Source organism: Hibiscus syriacus, unplaced genomic scaffold (genome assembly GCF_006381635.1).
Source record: "Hibiscus syriacus cultivar Baekdansim isolate YM2019G1 unplaced genomic scaffold, ASM638163v2 tig00112289_pilon, whole genome shotgun sequence".
Classification (NCBI taxonomy): domain Eukaryota; kingdom Viridiplantae; phylum Streptophyta; class Magnoliopsida; order Malvales; family Malvaceae; genus Hibiscus; species Hibiscus syriacus.
Window position 1 is genome coordinate 2270072 of NW_024063295.1, and position 9619 is coordinate 2279690.

A 9619-nucleotide genomic window follows, 5' to 3' on the forward strand; every position below is an offset into this window, starting at 1 on the left:
ACCCTAATGGTTAAAACAAGAGCGAAGAATGTCAGATTTCAGCGATTTGATAAAGGATCATATAGAAACACTTACGCCACGTAAATAAAAACACTTGTGCCATATGGCATACAGGCATACCTTTTTATATACCATAGAAATAGATGCCAGTTTAGAAATTAAAGATTTTTTAATGTTATTTTAGTAAAAAATCATTTAGGTATTATTTTAATGATTTAGCTACGACTTCCATGTTAATGTCAACCTAATTACTATTTGCTTAAAACTGCGCCTCAGCTTGCTTATAGATTGTCGTTCTGGGAATCGGGGTTGTGCTTTCAACTGCTAATCGATACATATGGCTTCATCCCAACATGATCAGGCGCGTCTTCATTTACGATGCTCTAATTATCTTCTTCTTGTTTCTGGAATTTTGGGTTTTCTTCATTCAAAATACTTGATTTGAAATCTCGACAACCCATATAACATTCCATATCCTCTCACACTCTCTTTGCTTCTCCGTTGAGCTTAAATTCAATTCAAACTCCTTTTTTTTAATTGAATTCAATCCATGCCGATTTTCCTATATATTTCAAAACTGTTTATCCGACAATGAGTTCCCAACTTTTCTACCTGCTTCTTAGATTAACTAAATTTGGTGTATTTGGGAGGTTCATTTATGTTTCTTCATTACCTCTGCAGGTTCTAGTAGACGTAAATTCATCTGCAAGAATTCTAACCTTAAACCGGCCTAAGCAGCTCAATGCCCTTTCATTTCAGATGGTATGATGTGTTCTTTAATAGGGTGCTTCAACTCTTTCAGTATTTTCCATACAATGTGATTAAGGATGAAATTCTTTGTTTTGTAATTTTCCTTGCCTATCCGTGTATACTATTAAAATTTTTAAGTTTTTTATATTTATGTTTCGAGGAGTTTTGAAATTTTATTTCTACTTATTAATGTGGCAGCATCTTATGATATACTCTACTAATAGTGCATTATATATTAATCATAGAATATATAATTATGATATAAATTACAAGGAATTGCCATCTTATCCTACCAAAGAATTCAATTTTGTTTTCCTTTTATTGGCCAATATGCATGATTTGTTTCGCAAACCTTGAAAGGATATCAAGGTCAATTGTTTTTGAGCCTGCCGGCTCATTGTAAAAGTGTGCCTAGGCACATCAGGTGTAGCTTGATTAAACGTGTCTTTCCCAAAAGGTTATGAAATGCTATTGTTGTCTAGTGCTAATTCTTAATGCCTAGGCGTGCCTAGGTGCATGCCTGAAGAACATTGGATCAAACATTTTCTTTTTCTAGTTATTTGTGTAACTTCTAGTTCACTTGGTTTCTTTTGCATGTCTTCTATGTCAATCATCAACTAAAATAACCTATCAAATTTCTCTTTCCAATAAACTGTTGTATTCAGTATTTGTACCGTGGACTTTGTAATCATGCTTTTCTTCTCTATTTCTATATTTTCTGCATGACTTTCATAAATTGTTTGTCAACGGCCTTCTAGTCACATTAATTGTTTGAAACATGAAATAGTAATAATGTTTTCTCTTTCAATGGTAGGTTTCTCGGTTATTAGAACTTTTTCTTGCCTATGAGGAGGATCCTAATGTCAAGCTGGTTATACTGAAGGTACACACCTCTGCAGATACAACTTTAGTATTCGTTTTGTTCACTTTATGAAAAGAAAAAATTTGACAAAAAGAAAAGTAACATGAAATCGTAAGACATTTGAGTCTGATGACATTTTTTGGTGTTGCATTACAAGCTTGCCTGGCATCTGCTCTTATCTCATATCAAGTCACTCAATCAGATTGTTTGACAGCACATTTTAGGTTTGGCAGTTTTACTTGCATATTCGTAGAATGCCCAATGGAAAGGCTATATGTATTTTTGGTTAACTATTGCAGCACATCAGCTTGGCCGTAGATAGTCGACAATCATGACTGTTTAATTTCTAATCTCTGTCAGCATTCCTTTTGGAAGTATAATTGGGCTTTACATATTAGCATCATTAATCATATATGGTTCTTAGGTGAAGGTCAGATAGGAATTTACGTCTCATCTTTGCCACTTAATTGGCAGAGTAAATAAACTTTAGAGAGGCAGTGTCTGCTCAGTTTTGACCATCGGTGTTCCGTAATGGCTGTGCTGAAAGACTTAATTAATTTTTTTTAGATAAGTAAGCTTTTTATATTGATATTGGAAGAATCTCTAGGTACAAAATTCATCGTTTTTGACTCAACCCTTTGGTAAGACTAGGTTCCTTCATTGGTTTTGCAAGCAAACGTTTCAGCATTGAAGAGAATATACCTGATAGCTGGCTATTTGTCATTAGGGGAAAGGAAGAGCATTTTGTGCTGGTGGAGATGTTGCAGCTGTGGTACATGATATTAGAGCAGGTATGGATTCATTATTTCTTGTGGATACCAGATTGTACTGATCATTTAGATCTAAAAGGTTGATAAGTTACATTATTAGTTTATTGTCACCTGTGTTTCCTCTTTGTCTACTTCATGTTTGCTACCATTTATGATTGCTCTTTTGCTAGAACAGTGGACCTACTACCACATTTGAAGAGCCAAATGTGTCTTCTTATTCCTTCTTGTTTGTTGGAGGAATCTAAAGTCAATGACCTTTTGTTATGCATTTATATGCTTTAGGTGGATGGAGAACAGGTGCCAATTTTTTTATGAAAGAATACACTTTAAACTATTTGATGGCAACCTATAGCAAACCGCAGGTAACTGAAATGGCTTTACGGCTCCATTTGTTTCAAAAAAATGTTTTTCCAGGAAACATAGCTTTTTCCTCGAAGCATTTCTCTTAAATGCTATTTTTTTGTTGTTGTTGTTTGGATACATTGTAAGAAACAATTTGCCTTACTAGATGGAAAATATCTTCGAGACTCTTTATCAATGGCTAATTTACACCTCAGTAACTTTTTCACACCATCTAAATAATTAGAAGAATTGAATTTATTTATTTATTTTGATAAAAGTTATAGGCCTCGTTAAAAATCCCCTTCATGATTAATGGAGCTTGTAGAGAAGCTCCTTAATCAGCGGAAGGAGGAAAAGAGTGCCTTAGAATTTTATTAATAACAAGATAAGATACATAACAATTACAACACCCAGAAGGTTCCCTTACATAAAAACCTAAAACCCAAAAATCAGCCATTAACATCAACACTGAAATCAGCCTATTCTAGCCTTAGCTAAGGCATCAGCCTTTGAGTTAGCTGTCCTAGCAACCCATCTAACCACACCCTCACAATCTTTGAGCCTATCAACGATGTCTTTTACAATAAAAGAATACACATCTGGACAGTTCAACATTCTTGATCCAGTCCACTGCCACCTTACTATCACTCTCAATAATCAAACGGTCCTTAACAAGCCCTCGAAAAGAGACCAAGAAAAGTAAACCCTTTTGAATAGCTTTAAGCTCCATCAAGATAGGAGGACCTGGACCAGAAGACTCTTTGAAAGAACCTAAAATCGAGCCATTATCGTTTCTTAGAACGCCACCTAAACCACTCCTCTTCCAGTCAAAGCTAGTAGCAGCATCTACATTCAATTTAATGAAGCCCTTAGGAGGAGGAGACCAAGGAATCTTAGATACAATCGATTTGAGTACTGAACAAGAATCCCCAAGAGAAGGATCAGATATAAGAGAATCCTTAGGAATAGAAATCTCTTTGTATTTGGCTAAGAACCAAGAAGCAAGCCTAAACCTTGCTAAGAAAAATAATTCAGTATGGTCTAACTTCCCTCCTTCGAACACAATGGCATTCCCGACTTTCCAAATGGTCCATAGAACAACCCCTGGAACAAATGACCATATTGCAGAATTGGTCTTCAAATCTTCCCATGCCATGAGAAAACTCTTAGCATTTGCATGGAAAACAACATTGAGTTATGAATCAGAAATAACCATATAATCAAAGAAATTAACAACAAAAATTCTTTGAAGTCACTTGAATCATGTGAAATACATACAAAACAATACATAAAACTATTCTTCGAATTCATATAATAAATCCTCAAACAAGTTATGAACAATAAAGAAATCTTAATTTGAGCATAAAAGAATACAAAATCCGGAAATTTAACAAACATGGAGTGAAGAAAGGGTGAAATCAATTGATATATATATAACCTGAATTTGAGTATAAAACAAAACAAAAATTTGGTAACTTACCAAAATTAGAGTGAAGAAAGGGTTGTTATCTTAGACTTTTAATGGAAAAGGGGTGGGGTGGGGCCCTGAGGGAGAAGTAGAAACATGGAAGTTGTACTGGAGAAGAAGACAGAGTAAGTTGTAATTGAGAAGAGGAAGACAAAAATCAGTTGTTGAGGTCACAGGAGGGAAGGAAGAGGGTTGTTCCTTTGACCATGTTACTTTTTGTCTCTTTTCCCCTTTATTTATGGCCTGATCTATAAGTCCTTTTCAGTTAAACGAACACATCCCAAGTAAAATTTCATGAAAGAGCATTTAAGGCTATTCTGACTTTTGCCTATATCATGTATGTATATGATTTTTCTAATTGTGAAAATGCAAATCTCACTGAAGGTTTCAATTCTTAATGGAATCGTTATGGGAGGTGGGAATGGTGCTTCAATGCATGGTAGATTCCGTATTGCTACTGAGAACTCGGTATTATTCTCTTTTGTCTCCTTTGAAATACTTTAGAAGTTCCTTGCATAAATTGGAAGAAAATGGCTGTATTAGAATTGTTAGCTAAAATAAGGCAATGTCTCTTCCCTATACCTTGTCTACTTTTTACATTTTCTATTAATTTGTCAGAATCAGATGCGAGGTGTAGCAGATTGGTTTTCTCTTTCTAAATGTTTATATATTGGATGTTGCGTAGCTTTTTGCAATGCCTGAAACAGATTTGGGACTCTTCCCAGATGTAGGAGCCTCCTATTTCTTGTCAAGACTCCCAGGATTTTTCGGTACTCCCATTTATATTCTTGAATATATTATACATGCCCTTTAATTACTTTTATTTTTAAAATTTCATTTCCTAAGCGTAAATCCTTTAATACTAAAGTTCATCTCTTCGGTAGCATCCTGGATTTTGGCTAATGCCTTATACAGTTACAAGAAACAATGCAAAGGCAGTAAGGCTCCGTAAATTGGGTTCTCCTATAGCTACAATAGCTATCTTTGGGCTTTGTCGGGTTTAATTTGGTTCACAGAATTGATTCAAGTTGTATTCATTTCTTCTAGCTACCCAAAAAACTTGTATACTGGAATTTGTTTTATGTTTAGCTTCACATAGCGTCATCAACTTCAGGAGAGTATCTCGGTCTTACTGGTGCCAGATTGGATGGTGCAGAAATGCTTGCATGTGGCCTAGCAACTCACTTTGTACCTTCAGCAGTATGCTTCCCAACTTAAAATTTCGTTGACTTCAAAATATATTTGAGACAATGTAGACTTATATCGGTTGGTTGAGAAAACATGATAGAGGAAACACGTAACGCATCAGCTTTGTGTTTCCTTTCGCTTTAAAGTTAGCATGCATGTTTCTTATTCTTTTTAAACTTTAGACATTAATATTTGAAAGTTAAAGTGTAGAGTTATTGTCACCTAATAAACATGTGCTTCTATATAGTATAGAGCTATTTTTCTAAGAATAGCCAGATTCATCTTTAAGGGTCCTAAATGGGACTCTTTATTGTATGAAGCTACTTTTGTGGCTCAAACCAGATCTTTCCTTGGTCTGGAGAAGCTAAAACATCTGTCCACATTTTCTAAAGCAACTGAAACTGAAAATACATTCCCTACTTATTTGTGCCTTGTGAACCGAGGGAAAGTTGCACTGTGATTACTTTTGGTACGAGATAGTTTTTCCCGCTGTAAGAAAGTTTTTGATGCCTACTCTTCTTTTTGAATCCTCAAAATCTCTGCTTAATTTATATCCAAAATAAGCAGTGTGAATCTCTCTTGCTTTATGCCTTAGAAAGTTCACTTGATTGTTTTTAATAATTTTGTACTTTATATGTTTACATCTTTCACTTAATCAACAGAAATTACCCATGTTAGAAGCTGCATTATGTGCTGTAAACTCCAGTGATCCAGCAACCATTTCATCAATTATTGGTCAATATTTCGAGCAACCTTCGTTAAAAGAGCAGAGTGTGTACCATCGGTTAGTTTTCTATTAACAATGCCTTTTGCTGCATAATTGGTTTGATATCTGCTTCCATTGAGGGAGAGATTGATAATAAATATAAGAAACTGAGTATCTTCCCTTGTATTTCAATTCTGTTTATGAAAGAGGAGGTAGCCTATAACTGTAAACTGAAGGCGCATTTTTGTAATGCAGTTCAACACCCTGATCCAATACATTATATAGAATTTGTATTCTTTGAAATCCAAATTTGCTAACTGCTGACTGACAAGACTTTTTAAATCCTCATTATCATTGGTTATATGGCTGCAGATTAGCTGTCATTGATAGATGCTTCTCTCAAAAAACAATTGAAGAAATTTTATCTGCTCTTGTAAGTCGATAGTTCAATTTCATTTGTTATCTGAAACACTAATCCGGTGCTTTCTTTTAATGTTTCTTGCTTCTGTTTACAAAGTTTCCTGCAATTTGTATATGCCACCTAAACTGAAAACCTGTGAACATGCTTATCACAGGAGAGGGAGGCTGTTGATCAAAGGGACGGTTGGATCTCTGCTACAATTCAAACACTGAAAAAGGCTTCACCTACCAGTCTTAAAATTTCTCTTAGATCAGTAAGTTGACGTATTCGTATTGAGTACAGATCATATTGTAATTCTCCATTAACGATTTTGTCCATAAAAATTATACAGCCCTCGTCAATGTCGGCATATGAATATTATCCTCTTATAGCTGAAACCAAAAAGATAATGAAGCCTTGTTTATCAAATCATTCTTTTATAAAACGTAATATATTTCCTTATATATTACTGAATAGTGGATCCTGGATTTTCTGATTAAGAGTTTGTTTCAGCATAAGTTGACTCTTACTATATCAGATTAGAGTCGGGAGACTCGAAGGGGTCGGTCCGTGCCTCGTTCGTGAATATAGAATGGTTTGCCAGGTCATGCGTGGAGAATTCAGCAAAGACTTTTTCGAGGTTTCTAGTGTCTCAAATTTATGCATGTTAACTTGCTTTTTTTTCTCTCCATTTCTTCAACTGATTAAAAGCCTACACAACAGGGTTGCAGGGCCATACTGCTGGATAAAGATAAGAACCCAAAGGTTAGGATTCTCTTCTCTCAATCTTCAATCCATAAATATTATCAAGTTCCGGTGATTGGACCACCTTCCGTTTTGTTTTTGCTAGTGGGAGCCGTCGAAATTGGAGCTCGTCACTGATACTACAGTTGACGGATATTTCTCCAAGGTGAACAATGGAGATTGGGAAGATCTCAAGCTTCCAGTTAGAACCAAATTCACCTTGTCACCCTATGTCATTGCAAAGCTTTAGATGAGCACTTAAAATGATCATGTTTGAGTATAGGGCATAAACTTGTAACGTCTGTTATATATATATATATATATATATATATATATATATATATATAAAGTCCCATTCGGGTACACATTTATGCATGTCACTCGGGCGAGTAATAAAACATAGCCTTGAATTCATAGGAGATCCATAAATATTGGTATTTGGCCCAGTACCAAAGGCTGGTAAATTAGTTAGCCTAATAGGTCATGCCTGAATTTATTTTGCAATCTAGGCAAATGCCACGGAGAAACTCGTCATGTTGAAGTGTCGAGTTTTTTGAAAAATATTTTTTTAATGGTCTCAAATAGTGGGTCTCATATAGGTTAATATTTTAATATATTTAGTGAGATTTATCACATCGACGTGATGATTTTATTAAATTTTTATTTTGAATTTATTAAATATTTATAAAAAATAAAAAAACTGTAAAATTTGTCATGTCGAGGTGATGAGTTTGTCTCGAATTTTAAAAAATTTAATTGTTTATAATAATTGTGTAAAGGACAGTTACAACGATTAGATTTTAACGGTCAACATGGAACTAGTCATCTCGAGGTAATAGTTTGGTGGGACTTTTGAAAAAATTAATCGTTTATTGTTGTTGGGTTTGGGGTTTTACTTTTTTTATTGTGTTTTGTTAAAGAAAAAAATAAGAGAAATTCTTATATTTTAATTTTTTTTGAAAAATGTCTACACGAGATGAAATGTCAGCATTCGTCAACGAGGAATGACATTGAGTGATCAACATCAGCGGGTTATTATATATCGAAAACAATCCAGTCACATTTCTGTGTGGTTTTAAGGTGAAGTCTACGTTGATTTCGGTTTTGATTGAACGTTAGAGGTCTGAGATGCATAATTTTCATCTTTCGAGTGGTGAAGCGACAATTATGTTGGAAGATGTCGCTTATCTACTCGGTGTTTCGGTTAACGGTGTGACGCTAGTGACGCACAACGATTTTAACCGGTTTGGAATTGTTCACCAAGTTTTGGGAGAGATGCCACCATCAGAAGTCTTAGAGCGGTACCAAATACATATAACTTAATTTGAGTCCGAATTTATTGTGACAAACAACTTTACCGAGGATGAGGTTATTTTTATAGCTCGAGCGTATCTACTCCAATTGATTGGAGGAATATTGTTACCAAATAAATATGGTAATTTGGTGGAGAATTTTACTAAGTGTCGCAACACTAGTTGGGGCTATGGGATTTTAGCTTTTTATATCGGGAACTCTACAAGGCTACCATAGTCGAACGGGGTCAAAAAGTCAATGTAGTGGACTGTCTAGTCTTGCTACAATCATGGGTATGGTATAAGTTCCCGTTTTTTACACCAATTACAACAACCCTAGTTGAGTTTTCTATCGTTGCAAAGTAATTTTTTAACATTATTTTTAGTAGATTTTTACATTTACTTTTAGTATTTTTTTGTAATTTTTATTTTTATATTATTTAGACGTCAATATAAAATTACCAAGACCAAGTTGTCGGGTGAAACTAAAATATATATACAAATGAGGATCAATATCGCCGGTCGACATACGGTAAATATTAATTTTTATTTATTTTTTAAAATTTTACCTTTATTTATACTAACTTTTATAATTAATGTTTGTAGTTTTCTTGGATACCGTATTATGACGATGAGATCTATCGGTTATTGTCATCAGGATTTTTTGAAGGCTCGGAGTTGTGGTGCCGTTACGCCTTTGCTACATTTTGTGATTGTTGAGATGCACGTTGCAGATAAAATGTTGCGATAATCTACATCTCATCAACTGATTCTTACGTAAATATTTGATATGGACGCGTTCCATAAAATTGATATGCATGGAAATCATAAAGATAATTGACCGAGAAAGCATGTTGTCTACATTGAGTAATGGAATTAGCTTTATTTATCAGTCCCTATATGTTACGAGATTACATCCGCTGACCTTGATTTTGACATTTCTCCCTACCTCCGAAAGTATAAAGCAAGTGAGAAACCATAATTAACGACATCAAAGGAGAGAAGAATGAGAACAAGGAAAGGCCAAATTCACAAAGGCCAAGAAATCATCATCGACATCTTCGTCTTCTGCTTCTACTTCTACCAATTATTTTGCA

At 34.6% G+C, this 9619-nt stretch overlaps 1 protein-coding gene and 1 long non-coding RNA gene across 2 annotated transcripts; one reads left to right on the forward strand and one right to left on the reverse strand.

Annotated features, from left to right (window-relative positions):
• Nucleotides 1–266: 266 nt before the first annotated feature.
• On the forward strand, nucleotides 267–7524 carry LOC120177481 (3-hydroxyisobutyryl-CoA hydrolase 1-like). The gene is made up of 14 exons (XM_039183616.1): nucleotides 267–361; nucleotides 682–762; nucleotides 1565–1633; nucleotides 2340–2403; nucleotides 2665–2744; nucleotides 4577–4660; nucleotides 4878–4962; nucleotides 5307–5392; nucleotides 6043–6164; nucleotides 6459–6519; nucleotides 6662–6760; nucleotides 7025–7126; nucleotides 7210–7251; nucleotides 7337–7524. Exons 1-14 carry the CDS (start codon nucleotides 338–340, stop codon nucleotides 7478–7480), a joined length of 1143 nt encoding a protein of 380 aa, XP_039039547.1. The 5' UTR covers nucleotides 267–337; the 3' UTR covers nucleotides 7481–7524.
• Nucleotides 5306–6084, reverse strand: LOC120177482. The gene is made up of 2 exons (XR_005521414.1): nucleotides 6010–6084; nucleotides 5306–5449 (listed from the first exon to the last, which is right to left on the reverse strand). It is a non-coding gene; the product is annotated as an uncharacterized LOC120177482 (long non-coding RNA).
• Nucleotides 7525–9619: the final 2095 nt, after the last annotated feature.

Excerpts from the sequence above, each read along its gene's own strand:
- LOC120177481 (XM_039183616.1), top strand. The coding sequence starts at position 338 with ATGGCTTCATCCCAACATGATCAG. Across the intron at positions 4,661-4,877 it reads GTATTGCTACTGAGAACTCG|CTTTTTGCAATGCCTGAAAC; the intron begins GTATTATTCTCT and ends GATGTTGCGTAG. Across the intron at positions 4,963-5,306 it reads AAGACTCCCAGGATTTTTCG|GAGAGTATCTCGGTCTTACT; the intron begins GTACTCCCATTT and ends CATCAACTTCAG.